Source organism: Gopherus flavomarginatus, chromosome 2, assembly GCF_025201925.1.
Source record: "Gopherus flavomarginatus isolate rGopFla2 chromosome 2, rGopFla2.mat.asm, whole genome shotgun sequence".
In the NCBI taxonomy this organism is placed as follows: domain Eukaryota; kingdom Metazoa; phylum Chordata; order Testudines; family Testudinidae; genus Gopherus; species Gopherus flavomarginatus.
The window spans coordinates 301,126,087-301,140,392 of NC_066618.1; the positions used below are offsets into that span (position 1 = coordinate 301,126,087).

A 14,306-nucleotide genomic window follows, 5' to 3' on the forward strand; every position below is an offset into this window, starting at 1 on the left:
GCACTCAAGTATCCCTAAATTCTCAACAGGGTTTCCTACTGCCAGATATATCACTGCTGCGTGTTACCTGGGAAGAGAGGGAGGGTCTTCTACAGCAATGTGGATACCGCCCTGGCCCCTATGCAGCTTGCCTGTGTGCAGCCATGGTCCCCCCACCCCTCGCTGCACAGTGGATCGGACGAGTTAGCCTGACCGGGACAGAGACCACGGGGGCTCTCCCGATCAACTTGAGAAAGCAAATTGCAAACGCTCTTGCTGCAACTTTTCAAGAGATTACCGAGGCAGATTACAGAGACGTGATAGAGCAAATCAATGGGCTATTCCACATTTAGGCATGCATGCAGGCAGCCATAACCCAAACCCTTCTCTCCCAAAACATACAAATCTACTTACCCCGAGCACGATCCTCAGTTTCTTCTTCACCAGCAACTTCCCGCTGCTGCGACTGGCTAGCCTCCTCCTGGCTTGAGAAGAGCTCCTGGCTGCATGCCTCCTGGGACTCCGGGGTGTCTCCCTCCACGCCAGTAGCCTCACTGTCGCCGTCCTCTACAACCTCCCCCACTTCTCCCTGCTCTGAACTCTCCATTGTGCTCCTAGGATTGGCAGTGGGGTCACACCCAAGTATGGCATCCAGCTCCTTGTAAAAACAGCAGGTTGTGGGGGCAGCTCCTGAGCGGCAATTTCCCTCACGAGCTTTGCAGTAAGCACTCCTCAGCTCTTTTATTTTGACCCTGCACTGCAACGCGTCCCGTTCATGGCCCCTTCTCATCAAGGACTGCGATATCTGCCCATAGGTATCATAATTTCTCCTTCTGGAGCGCAGCTGTGCTTGCACAGCCTCCTCATCCCAAACACTGATGAGGTCCTGCAGCTCTGAATTGTTCCATGCTGGGGCTCGTTTGGTGCGTGGAGGCATGGTCGCTGATTGATTGAATGATTGATTGCACTCCACACCTGGCTGAGCAAACAGGAAGGGGATTTTTAAAATTCCCAGGGCATTTAAAGGAGGGGTCAGCTGAGCCCAGGGCAGTGGAGTGTGCATGATTACCAGAGAGGCTTCTAAGGTATGCTGGGATACCTCCTTATACCACGGAGGTCAATAAAAGCGCTGGTGGGTGTCCACACTTGCTGACCAGTGCTGGATCCCCAGCGCTGGATCCCCTACACCCGAGGCTCGACCGGGTGTACAGCCAGCGCTGCAACCAGGGAGTTGCAGCGCTGGCCGTGCTTTGCAAGTGTGGCCACATCCTAAGTTGCAGCGCTGTAACCCCCTCACCAGCGCTGTAACTCTGTAGTGTAGCCAAGCCCTAAGTGCAGATGGGGAATTTGAGGCAGAAATGGAGGCAGGGACTTGCCCAAGGCCGCAGATCAAGGCTATAAGAGACCCAGAAATAGAAGTAATAAACTCTACTAGTTGTCCTTTGGCCAGCTAAGGGGTACCCTGGGTCCTAGCCCTGTGCTCCTTCCATATGCTTCTCACTGAGTGACGGATGGTTTAAGCATCAGGTTTGCCTTAAACTCCCTGGTCGCAGGTACATTCAGTTCCATGCGCATTCCTGTGTGAACTCCCTGAGGTGAGGGCTTTATGTAGTTATTAGAAATCCCCTGCGATTCATTCTGGAGTTCTTGGCCAAAGTATCCCTTCCCCTCCCCTGCTGTGCCAATCCCCCACCTGGTTGCAGTGCTCCAGCGCAGAGGTGGCTGCATTTCCGTGCGGGAGGGATTCCTGTCCATCTCCAGACCCCCTCCCCGGGAGTGACGATTGCCCTAGAAGGGACACGGTGCTCTGGAGCTAGGGCAGCGTTCTAAACCAGCTTGTTACACTTCAGTTCTAGAATGCTGCCTCTAGGACACTCATCCTCTCCCATCCCTGTGGACACTTCTCCATCCCGTGGCCTTGCCCTGCGCCACTGAGCCCTCGGGGGCCAAACTGAAAGATGGGAAGGGCAACGTGCTAGGAGACCCCAGTGCTTTGCGTTTCTCCTTTGTCCTTCACCCTCCTGGGGAGCTAATGGTCATATTTGGACTCTGGTCCCTGTGGCGTTCCCTCCAGCCCCAGTGCAATCACCATCCCCACGCCCGCCCCAGCAGGATCACTCTGCTGCCCTTTCTTCCGCGAGCCTGGGTGGAGCCAACAATGCCCATTGGGCGCCATGAAAAGCTGCAGTAAGCGAGAGGCGGACAAGAAGACTTTCATGGAACAGGTGCGTGAGAGCAAGGAGAATGGCTACCTCCTCTCCTCCAGGAAGATTGGCTCTGGGGCCTTCTCCAAAGTCTACCTGGGCTACGCCACCCAAGAGAAGCTAAGACAGAACTACAAGCTGGCCTCAGACCTTCGGAGCAAGCGGCACTCCATGGTGAGGACTGCAGGACCTGGGGGCACAAGGCTGGGAAAGCCGAAGGGGAAATGCCAGGGAAACAGCAGGAAAAGGAGCTAAGTCGCTGAGCATACGATACCCTTGGGGGCTCTGCAGGATAATGCACCACTCCAGGCCTGCTCTCAGCTCAGCGGTGCAGCGAGTTTGGGGGCACTGATCCATGATATGTGACCAGCTAGTCTGCTCAGGAGAAGCCTGGGTCCTGGAGAGCAAGGGGTGCTGTGCTCCTGGAGGGTGGGATATTGGCAGAGCCATGCAGGGGGCGAGCCCCTGGAAAACCTGGGGTATCACTTACACGCCAAGCTGGCCAGGTGACGGGTGGCATGTGTCTAGGTAGTTCCATCTGTTTCTTAGGCTCGAAGAAGCCGAAGGGAGTCTGGTGCCTGGAACGGCAGCTGGGAGACTGAGTCCCCTGGATGTCCTGGGCAAATCCCAGCCCCAAATATTAGCTCTCTGAGCTGGGCCAAGTCCCACTTCCTGTTCCAAGCCCTGTCACTCGCTGCACCGGCCATGCTGGTGGGGCTGGTGTTGGCAAGCCTCATGCTTCCTGGTCAGGATTTTACCCCGGATGAGTTGTTCTCTTTCTGTGCAGAACGTTGCCAGTGGGATTGTATTCATGGTGGGGTTCGCTGTTGTCCTCCGGCCACATCTCTGGCTGTGGTTGTGTTCTGAATTCTCCCATTCATTTGCTCAGATTCAGAGGACACACAGACACTCATTCCCAAGTAATGTGCCAAAGAGACACCCAGACAGCCCCGTCCCCCCTTCAGTTGGGTTTCCCAGACTCGCCTCCCGCTGCTGGCTCAGACAGAAGATATTTCACTCCATGTGGTGCCGTACATCCGGTTACCCCCACCAGTCCTTTCCCCACCTGGCCTCTCTCCAGCCTGCCCCTCTGCTGCGCCCGTCAGCGTCTCCATTAGGCATGCCTGCATGGCTGCTGGACTGACCAGGTGGAGTCACTCTCTCTTCAAGGGTCAGGGGGGCTCAGGGTCGGCTTTCCATTCTCCTGCGTGCAACTCAGCAGCTGCCCTCTCCTCTCTCAGGTGGCCATAAAGATCATATCCACAGCCAAAGCCCCCTTGGAATATTCCAGAAAATTCCTCCCAAGAGAAATCTACTCCCTTAATGCAACCTACAAGCACATCAATGTGGTGAGTCCCAGCTGCTTCCCCCTTCCCCACCCCCGCTACCTTGGCCTTTTCTTGTGCCTACCAGAGGGCACCAAACTGCACCGGGCAAAGGCCACGTGCCAGAGACGCTAATCGGCCTTCCTGGGGGGGGGGGGGGGGGGCAGCCTGCAGCGATTCTCAGTTTCAAGTGGGCAAAGGCCAGTCCAGGCGAGGGGGTTTAGATACACAGCCCCTAGTGGAATTAATTGTGGAGTTGTGTCTCCTAACCCCCAGTCAGGCTTGGAAATCTCAGCCTAGGGGCTCAGCCACTGTCTCTTCTTCTCCCAGCTCCTCTCAGGTTCTGGGGCCTCCCTTAAAGCACAAACCCAGGCGATGCATCCTCCATGGGTAGCCTGGGGCCTCACTTCTCGCAGCTCCTTGCAGGAGACCTGGGTCTGGTTCCCAGGCCTGGGCTGTCACTAACCAAGCCTGCCTGGCTGTCTAGGAGCCAGGGCTCTACGCTGCCCTGCTGGAGCCCTGGGTGCTATTCCCCGACCCCCCCTCCTGGGCTGACAGCACCCTCTGGACAGGACTGGATTGTCTGGCCTCCAGGGAATCCTGTCACGTTGCCCTGGGGGCATTGGTGCGGCAGCTCCCGAGCCCTGGAGAGATGCTTCCCCATGCTGCTGCAGGGGCCCTGTCCAGGAACAGGCGCGTCTCTCATGGCCCTGTCGCCTCAGCAGATCCAGCTCTACGAGATGTACAGGAACAACAGGCGCACCTACCTCGTGCTGGAGCTGGCCTCCCGCGGCGACCTGCTGGAGCACATCAACGCCACCTCCGACCGCAGGGAGTGCCCCGGGCTGGAGGAGGAGGAGGCCCGAAGGCTGTTCCGGCAGATCGTCAGTGCTGTGGCACACTGCCACAATGTGGGCATCGTGCACAGGTGGGAGGGGCTGCTGGAGCCCAAGCCCCCAGGGGCCCTGCCAAAGGCTGCAGTGGCAGCTTGACTGGAAGGTGCCTGGAGTTCATCACCTCCCGCCTGCATCTGGAGAACCCAGGAGTCCCAGTGCTCATCCCCTTGCTCTGGCCTCTGGAGCATGGGGCCTCCCCATAGAGTTCACGTCCTGTCCCATACAGCTGGGGTGCTGAGGGGGCTGCAGAGCTCTGTCCAGTTGGTGCTCCAGGGTCTAGGGTAGGCTGGCTCCTTAGCCCCTGCCTCGTCCTGCTCAGCGTTACTGTCCCAAGGGCTGGGGACACTCCAGCACAAACATCATTAAAAACCCCCGAGACTGTAAACGTTGCTGCGCAGGGCCCCTGGCCAGCTCATGGCCCCACCAGGTCCCTGCCTTCCCCCTCCCTGGGGAACCTCAGCAGGTGTGAAGCTACCATAGTCGCTTTCACACCATATGCCCCCTCCCAGCATGGGGGGGCCCATTGGGAGTGGGGGGCCAGACCAGGTGCAAGAGGGAGCAGGCCTGGAGCACACAGTGCTTCATAGGGTGAAGAACCCACTCTGGGACCACTCCAGGCAGCGTAACTTAGTTCAGCCCTTAGGCTGCTCTAAGTTATTGCTAGGGCCATTTAATCCCCCAATGGCCCCAGGATCAGGGCTGATAAGAGTCACCTTCCTGCCCACCTCAGCTGTACACACTTAGTGTGGCTGGGTACCTGACCCCAGCAGGCTATTGGCGGGGATATACATTGCATGCTTACCGGGGCAGGGCCAAGCCTGTGTGGGACAGGGGATCTCACCACCCAGTGACGTCTGTTTTCCTGCTTTGTGTTCCCTGCAGAGACCTGAAATGTGAGAATATCCTGCTGGATGAGCGAGGCTTCATTAAGCTGACAGGTGAGCGCTGCCCATTTTGAGGGGCAGGAATTGTTTCCCTTCTGCCAGCCCTGGCTAGGCGTCCCTGAGCTGCTCAGTGCTCCATGCTGGGGGGCTCAGCCTGGGCGCTCGGCGCAGAAGGAAGAGGAGCCATTGCATTTAGGTTACTTTTTACTGAGGTGACTTTGCTTGTGACGCCGGGCGGAGCCCAGCTCCAAACGGGAAGCCAGCTTCCATTCAGCACCTACCTGCCGAGGTTTCACCAGGGAAACAGCCACATTCTCTTGCTCCCTCGTTTCAGTTTGTCTCCTTCGTGCATTTGCCAGCTCCCGGTGCAGAGCCAGCATCACTCTTCGTGGGTGTGAGCTGCTCTCCCACCACAACAGGGAGACGCAGACGTGGAAGAACTAGGACCTTATTGCAAAGCCACAGAAATCAGCCGGGGACTGCAGGGAACCTCAAACTGCTTTGAACTCAGGGTCTTAACTGATTCGATTTCAGGTTTCACAGACAAAACGGCCCCTACAGAGCTAGCCTTGGGTAACGCTGGCCAGAGACCCTCCCCCGGTGATCTCTGCATCCAGCCCATAGCTTCTGCGGGAGCTAGAGCAATCTCCCAAGTCGTAATCTAGACCCCAAGTAATGTTCCCCACAACGATCCAGCGGTCGGTATCATCCCAGTGCTCCTCATTTCTAGTCTGAATGTCTCGCTTCATCTTCTAGCCATTAAACTGGCTCCTACCTCTGCCTGCAAGATTAAAGAGAGGTCTGCTCTAGAAATCGCTTCCCCTCGTAGGAACCCACAGGCTGTGCTCGTCACCTCCTAACCTTGTCAGGGATGTACTCAGTAGACCGAGCTCCTTCACGCTCTCTCACTCAGGCCAGTTTTCCAGCCCTCGACTCATCCTTGTAGCTTTCCTCCGAGCCCTTCCCAGTTTGTCAAAGTCGGCTGTACGCAGAGGTAACACCCCTCCTTGCTCCCAGTCCTTTTCCTGCTCAGCCACCCGGGGACCACGTTCCCGCTGTCAGAGACAGTGTTGCTCATGTTCAGTTGGTTCTCAACCATGATCCCTGAGTCCTAGTCACTGTTGCTGCTTCCAGGACACAGCCCCATCCCGCAAGTGTGACCCACATTCTATGTTCCTAGGTGGGCGACCTGCCATTTGGGGGTGTGAAACACAAGTTGTTCAGTGACCATTGACAGCATCCCTTTAATGCTCATTTCACGGTCACATGGCCCAGCAGCCCCCACCCAAGTAGCCCCCAGCTTGAGTACCCCGCTGAGCTCTAGGGGTACACTGCCCGGCTTGTCTGGGAACTGGTTCTACCCACCTCAGTGCAGGGAAGCTGTCACATCGTGAATTCTGCATTTTGCTCTAGGGGCGTGCGACTCCGGGTCTTGTTTCTTTGGCAGGGAGGTCAAGTCTAGGTCCAGCTCTGGGAAAGGGTCTGTTTCCTACACTCATGTGCCTCCCTCCTCCTCCCAGCTGACAGTTTCATGGCTCCACTGGACTGTAAAGTCATGGTCTCCCACAAGGGGAGTCCAGGCTCCAGGCCCAGTCAGCTCCTGGCCTCCCCTCTGAGACCACCACTGAAGGTGGAGGCTGGCACCAGCGGCTACGAACGGGACTGAACTCATTTCACTGGACCATTGAGCAGCTGTCAGACAGCAGAGCCTTTTCCTCACTGCCAGTCTGGGCTGGGTTCCAACCAGTCACCAAAGAAGTGAAAGGCTCTGGCGCCCAGGACCAATCCCTCGAGGCACCTGCTCCTCTGAGTGCAGCTTTACTGGGTGCCTCTGAAATCAATGCAAGTTAGGTGCCTAAATACCTTTGAGGGTCTGGGCCCAAGACAGGGAGGTAGGCCTGTTGTCCTTCAACTGGATTCAAATCAGCCATTAGGTCATTGCAGAATCTGAGTTTGGGGGCCTGTCTCCCAGAGCACCAAGCCTGGACAGCTCAGGCTGGAGGCGTGGTGTGGGCAAAGCTGTGTGAGAGCCCTGAACTGGGGGGCCAGACTGCTGATTTGGTCAGTTGGCGGTGGGTGGGAGAGAGAAAGGCCACATGCCCCTCAGCTCCCATTGCTATGGAGGCCAGGCCTTGGAGCACTGAGCAGGTATCTCACAGGGGGGGTCGTTGCATTACAGATTTTGGGTTTGCCAACCGCTACTCCTTGAAGAATTCCCTGATGAGCACGTTCTGCGGCTCTGTGGCCTACACGGCCCCCGAAATCCTCATGAGCAAGAAGTACAACGGCGAGCTGGCTGACTTGTGGAGCCTGTGAGTGCCACGTCTCCTGCGGGAAGGGACATGGCCTGCGGGAAGCAGGAGCTCCCGGAGCAGGGAAAGGAGTTGGTCACTTCCTGGGCACTGCGAGTACCATGGAGGGGCTGGCTGCATCGTGGGGCCCATTAGCACTGTGTAGTGGGGGTCGAGCAGGCTGCCCGCAGGTGGGTGAGAGCGCCAGGGCTTCCCGGATGGCCAATACTCTGGGGTTTGAACAGGGTGCTCCAGAACGAACAGCAGGAGCTGCTGTAACGCTCCGTAGCTGCTGTCCTCTGCAGATGAGCCCAGACAGGGTTCCCATGCCATGCTCACCACTACGCTACGGGGCAGGCTGCCCCATGAATACCAGGTGCTGGGAGCGGCTGTGGGCCATGCAGCCTATGCCCTGTCTCTGGGGAGGCTGGGCCTGGTGCCAGCCCCTCTGACCCCCGGCCTCCTCCTGCAGCGGTGTGATCCTGTACGCCATGGTGACCGGGAAGCTTCCATTCAAAGAGCGCCAGCCTCACAAGATGATCCAAATGATAAAACAGGGCCTCTCCTTCCGGCAGCCCATCTCCCCAGGTAACCCCCACACCCTGCACTGCCCATGGAGAGCTGCAAGCCCTGCTGCCCCTGAGCGGTGTCCCCGAGCAGCCAGGCACGGTCGGGGCCACCCTGGGGCAGGAGGGGAAGCGAAGTGTCAGGCTTTGAGAATCAGCCGGAGCTGCAGCAGGGAATGGGCTGGCTCCCCCTTTGCCCCATGGCTCCTGCTTTGCGCTGAGGAATGAGGGCTGCCCCCCACAAGCCCTGCCCCAGGCCGACTCCAGCCCCTCCTCACACCAAACACGGGCCTGGGGAGCAAGGAGGGGAAAGCCAGGCAGCGGCACTAGTGACCCTGCCCCACTCTGGGAGCCAGGTGGGAGGATGGCAGGTCAGCCACCCTGCCAATGTGTGGGGCAGGCCCGGCTGTCAGGCTCCAGCCCCTCTCTTTGTGCCAGAGTGCCAGAACCTGATCCAAGGCCTGCTGCAGCTGAAGCCTGGGGCCCGGCTGGGCTTGCAGCAGGTGGCCACGCACTGCTGGATGCTGCCCGCCACCTCGGCCATCTTCCACCAGGCGCTGAACGCCACGGGCAGGCCCCCGGAGCTTAGCCCAGCCCTGGAGAAGCCATCCACCCAAGGTAGGTGCGCGACATGCCCCCAGGTCTGCCTTCAGCGGGCAGCCCCACAGCTGGGGGGCATGGGTGGGGAGTGCTGGGCTGAGCAGAGCAGGGAGCAGCCTCGCCAGTGCCAGGCCTGGCTCCATGACGAGCCAAGGAGCCCCAGGCCAGGAGTAGCTGCCTTGGGGGCTCAGCTCCCCCGTCCAGGAGCCAGCAGCACCCCGGCCCCACATCTGAACTGAGCACTGCTGCCCAGCAGTGTCCCTGCCCCAAAGAAAAGAGCTACCCCCCCGAACAGCTCCTCAGCTAGCAGCACCAGGAGTATCCCATAGGACATAGCCCCACAGCTGGGGCAATGTGACACCGACCCTCACCCCTCCCCTGGGCGCCCCACAGGACCTCGCCCGGGAGCCCGGGGAACACGACACCAGCCCCTCTATCCCTGCTGCTTCCTTTGCAGGCGAGAGTGGAGGCTCCGTCTCTTTGCTGCCAGACCTGGAGAGCTCAGCAAAGCCTCCCGAGGGAGCCGCCAAGGGAACCAAAGCCCCCGCAGGCCCTCGCGCCTCCTCTGCACAGGACGCCTTCCCCGGCCGAGCCGAAATGGAAGCCAAGGCCCCTGAGCTGATCTCTGCTGGCTGCCTCCTTCAGCTGCCATCGCCGTGCCAGGCTGAGCGTCGCCCCCACCGATTCTCCCTGTACCGGCCCTGCCTGCTCTCCGGCCTCCGGCCCTTCCACCACCTCCCCAACTTCCGCAAGCCCGGCTCGGCCACCTCGGCCAGCGCCTACATGGCCAGCCAGCGGCTGGGAGAGAAGAGCCCCGCTGTGGCTGCAGCACTGGGCAGCGGCTCCTCCAAGCCAGTCATCTCCCTCCACTCCATGTCCATGATCCGGAAGCCCCCGCCGGAGCCCATCACAAACTAGAGGGGGCCTTGCCCAGGGCCAGGCTGGAGACGCCCCTGCTTGGCCCTACCCTGACAGAAACAAACCCCCTACGGATGGATGCAGCCCGCACTATTAAATGTTATTCAGTCGAGGGCTCTCAGCTGTCCCCCACCGGCCTCCCTCTAGGCCCCATGCCCCCCAGCGTGTCTCAGACCCGTTTCCCATGGGCCCGACTCCTCGTTCCCCTCCGTGCCCCCGCCTCTCCCACGCGCCCCCGGCTCTCCCACAGGCCCAACTCCTCTTTCCCCTCTGCGTCCCCGCCTCTCCCACGCGCCCCCGCCTCTCTCACACGCCTGACTCCTCGTTCCCCTCCACGCCCCCGCCTCTCCCACGGGCCCGACTCCTCCTTCCGCTCCGCGCCCCCCCTGCCTCTCCCACAGTCCCGACGCCTCCTTCCCCTCTGCGCCCCCCCCACCTCTCCCACGGGCCCGACTCCTCCTTCCGCTCCGTGCCCCCGCCTCTCCCACGCGCCCCCGCCTCTCCCACACACCTGACTCCTCGTTCCCCGACACGCCCCCCCGCCTCTCCCACGGCCCGACTCCTCGTTCTGATCCCCCCCCACCTCTCCCACGGGCCCGACTCCTCGTTCCCCTCCGCACCCCCCTGCCTCTCCCACACTCCTGACTCCTCGTTCCCCTCCACGCCCCCACCTCTCCCACGGGCCCGACTCCTCCTTCCCCTCTGCGCCCCCCCCACCTCTCTCACGGCCCAACTCCTCGTTCCCCGACACGCCCCCCCGCCTCTCCCACGGGCCCAACTCCTCTTTCCCCTCCGTGCCCCTGCCTCTCCCACACGCCTGACTCCTCTTTCCCCTCTGCGCCCCCGCCTCTCCCACGAACCCGACTCCTCGTTCCCCTCTGCGCCCCCCCGCCTCTCCCACGGGCCTGACTCCTCATTCCCCTCCATCCCCACCCCCCGCCTCTCCCACAGGCCCGACTCCTGATTCCCCTCCACGCCCCCAGCTCTCCCACAGGCCTGACTCCTGATTCCCCTCCATCCCCCCCCCCGCCTCTCCCACGGCCCAACTCCTCGTTCCCCGACACGCCCCCCCGCCTCTCCCACGGCCCAACTCCTCGTTCCCCAACAGGCCCCCCCGCCTCTCCCACGGGCCCAACTCCTCCTTCCCCTCCGTGCCCCTGCCTCTCCCACACGCCTGACTCCTCTTTCCCCTCTGCGCCCCCGCCTCTCCCACGGGCCTGACTCCTCATTCCCCTCCATCCCCCCACCCCCGCCTCTCCCACGGCCCGACTCCTCCTTCCCCTCCGCGCCCCCCTGCCTCTCCCACACTCCTGACTCCTCCTTCTCCTCCCTGCCCCCGCCTCTCCCACGGGCCCAACTCCTCCTTCCCCTCCGAACCCCCCCCCCGCCTCTCCCACGGGCCTGACTCCTCATTCCCCTCTGCGCCCCCCCGCCTCTCCCACGGCCCGACTCCTCGTTCCCCGACACGCCCCCCCGCCTCTCCCACGGCCCGACTCCTCGTTCTGATCCCCCCCCACCTCTCCCACGGGCCCGACTCCTCGTTCCCCTCCGCGCCCCCCTGCCTCTCCCACACTCCTGACTCCTCGTTCCCCTCCACGCCCCCACCTCTCCCACGGGCCCGACTTCTCCTTCCCCTCTGCGCCCCCCCACCTCTCTCACGGCCCAACTCCTCGTTCCCCGACACGCCCCCCCGCCTCTCCCACGGGCCCAACTCCTCTTTCCCCTCCACGCCCCCGCCTCTCCCACACGCCTGACTCCTCTTTCCCCTCTGCGCCCCTGCCTCTCCCACGAACCCGACTCCTCGTTCCCCTCTGCGCCCCCCCGCCTCTCCCACGGGCCTGACTCCTCATTCCCCTCCATCCCCACCCCCCGCCTCTCCCACAGGCCCGACTCCTGATTCCCCTCCGTGCCCCCAGCTCTCCCACAGGCCTGAGTCCTGATTCCCCTCCATCCCCCCCCCCCGCCTCTCCCACGGCCCAACTCCTCGTTCCCCGACACGCCCCCCCGCCTCTCCCACGGCCCAACTCCTCGTTCCCCGACACGCCCCCCCGCCTCTCCCACGGCCCAACTCCTCGTTCCCCGACACGCCCCCCCGCCTCTCCCACGGGCCCAACTCCTCCTTCCCCTCCGTGCCCCTGCCTCTCCCACACGCCTGACTCCTCTTTCCCCTCTGCGCCCCCGCCTCTCCCACGGGCGTGACTCCTCATTCCCCTCCATCCCCACCCCCCACCTCTCCCACGGGCCTGACTCCTCATTCCCCTCCATCCCCCCACCCCAGCCTCTCCCACGGCCCGACTCCTCCTTCCCCTCCGCGCCCCCCCCGCTTCTCCCACAGTCCTGACTCCTCCTTCTCCCTGCCCCCGCCTCTCCCACGGGCCCAACTCCTCCTTCCCCTCCGAACCCCCCCCCGCCTCTCCCACGGGCCTGACTCCTCATTCCCCTCTGCGCCCCCCCCGCCTCTCCCACGGCCCGACTCCTCGTTCCCCTCCGTGCCCCCGCCTCTCCCACGCGCCCCCGGCTCTCCCACAGGCCCAACTCCTCTTTCCCCTCTGCGTCCCCGCCTCTCCCACACGCCTGACTCCTCGTTCCCCTCCACGCCCCCGCCTCTCCCACGGGCCCGACTCCTCCTTCCGCTCCGCGCCCCCCCTGCCTCTCCCACAGTCCCGACGCCTCCTTCCCCTCTGCGCCCCCCCCACCTCTCCCACGGGCCCGACTCCTCCTTCCGCTCCGTGCCCCTGCCTCTCCCACGCGCCCCCGCCTCTCCCACACACCTGACTCCTCGTTCCCCGACACGCCCCCCCGCCTCTCCCACGGCCCGACTCCTCGTTCTGATCCCCCCCCACCTCTCCCACGGGCCCGACTCCTCGTTCCCCTCCGCGCCCCCCTGCCTCTCCCACACTCCTGACTCCTCGTTCCCCTCCACGCCCCCACCTCTCCCACGGGCCCGACTCCTCCTTCCCCTCTGCGCCCCCCCCACCTCTCTCACGGCCCAACTCCTCGTTCCCCGACACGCCCCCCCGCCTCTCCCACGGGCCCAACTCCTCTTTCCCCTCCACGCCCCCGCCTCTCCCACACGCCTGACTCCTCTTTCCCCTCTGCGCCCCGCCTCTCCCACGAACCCGACTCCTCGTTCCCCTCTGCGCCCCCCCGCCTCTCCCACGGGCCTGACTCCTCATTCCCCTCCATCCCCAGCCCCCGCCTCTCCCACAGGCCCGACTCCTGATTCCCCTCCACGCCCCCAGCTCTCCCACAGGCCTGACTCCTGATTCCCCTCCATCCCCCCCCCCCGCCTCTCCCACGGCCCAACTCCTCGTTCCCCGACACGCCCCCCCGCCTCTCCCACGGCCCAACTCCTCGTTCCCCGACACGCCCCCCCGCCTCTCCCACGGCCCAACTCCTCGTTCCCCGACACGCCCCCCCGCCTCTCCCACGGGCCCAACTCCTCCTTCCCCTCCGTGCCCCTGCCTCTCCCACACGCCTGACTCCTCTTTCCCCTCTGCGCCCCCGCCTCTCCCACGGGCCTGACTCCTCATTCCCCTCCATCCCCCCACCCCCCACCTCTCCCACGGGCCTGACTCCTCATTCCCCTCCATCCCCCCACCCCCGCCTCTCCCACGGCCCGACTCCTCCTTCCCCTCCGCGCCCCCCCCGCTTCTCCCACAGTCCTGACTCCTCCTTCTCCTCCCTGCCCCCGCCTCTCCCACGGGCCCAACTCCTCCTTCCCCTCCGAACCCCCCCCCGCCTCTCCCACGGGCCTGACTCCTCATTCCCCTCTGCGCCCCCCCGCCTCTCCCACGGCCCGACTCCTCGTTCCCCTCCGTGCCCCCGCCTCTCCCACGCGCCCCCGGCTCTCCCACAGGCCCAACTCCTCTTTCCCCTCTGCGTCCCCGCCTCTCCCACAGTCCTGACTCCTCTTTCCCCTCCGTGCCCCTGCCTCTCCCACACACCTGACTCCTCTTTCCCCTCCGCGCCCCCCTGCCTCTCCCACACTCCTGACTCCTCGTTCCCCTCCACGCCCCCACCTCTCCCACGGGCCCGACTCCTCCTTCCCCTCTGCGCCCCCCCCACCTCTCTCACGGCCCAACTCCTCGTTCCCCGACACGCCCCCCCGCCTCTCCCACGGGCCCAACTCCTCTTTCCCCTCCACGCCCCCGCCTCTCCCACACGCCTGACTCCTCTTTCCCCTCTGCGCCCCTGCCTCTCCCACGAACCCGACTCCTCGTTCCCCTCTGCGCCCCCCCGCCTCTCCCACGGGCCTGACTCCTCATTCCCCTCCATCCCCACCCCCCGCCTCTCCCACAGGCCCGACTCCTGATTCCCCTCCGCGCCCCCAGCTCTCCCACAGGCCTGAGTCCTGATTCCCCTCCATCCCCCCCCCCCGCCTCTCCCACGGCCCAACTCCTCGTTCCCCGACACGCCCCCCCGCCTCTCCCACGGGCCCAACTCCTCTTTCCCCTCCACGCCCCCGCCTCTCCCACACGCCTGACTCCTCTTTCCCCTCCACGCCCCCGCCTCTCCCACACGCCTGACTCCTCTTTCCCCTCTGCGCCCCCGCCTCTCCCACGGGCCTGACTCCTCATTCCCCTCCATCCCCCCACCCCCCACCTCTCCCACGGGCCTGACTCCTCATTCCCCTCCATCCC

General features: G+C 63.3%; 1 protein-coding gene across 1 annotated transcript; it reads left to right on the top strand.

Moving 5' to 3' along the window:
• The first annotated feature begins 2,153 nt into the window (after positions 1-2,153).
• On the top strand, positions 2,154-9,663 carry LOC127044477 (testis-specific serine/threonine-protein kinase 5-like). The gene is made up of 8 exons (XM_050939415.1): positions 2,154-2,357; positions 3,425-3,532; positions 4,234-4,436; positions 5,287-5,342; positions 7,468-7,600; positions 8,052-8,167; positions 8,584-8,763; positions 9,203-9,663. The coding sequence occupies exons 1-8, from the start codon at positions 2,154-2,156 to the stop codon at positions 9,661-9,663; spliced, it is 1,461 nt and encodes a 486-aa protein (XP_050795372.1).
• The last annotated feature ends 4,643 nt before the right edge of the window (positions 9,664-14,306 follow it).

Excerpts from the sequence above, each read along its gene's own strand:
- LOC127044477 (XM_050939415.1), top strand. The coding sequence starts at position 2,154 with ATGAAAAGCTGCAGTAAGCGAGAGGCGGACAAGAAGACTTTCATGGAA. Across the intron at positions 2,358-3,424 it reads GGAGCAAGCGGCACTCCATG|GTGGCCATAAAGATCATATC; the intron begins GTGAGGACTGCA and ends CTCCTCTCTCAG. Across the intron at positions 7,601-8,051 it reads CTGGCTGACTTGTGGAGCCT|CGGTGTGATCCTGTACGCCA; the intron begins GTGAGTGCCACG and ends CTCCTCCTGCAG.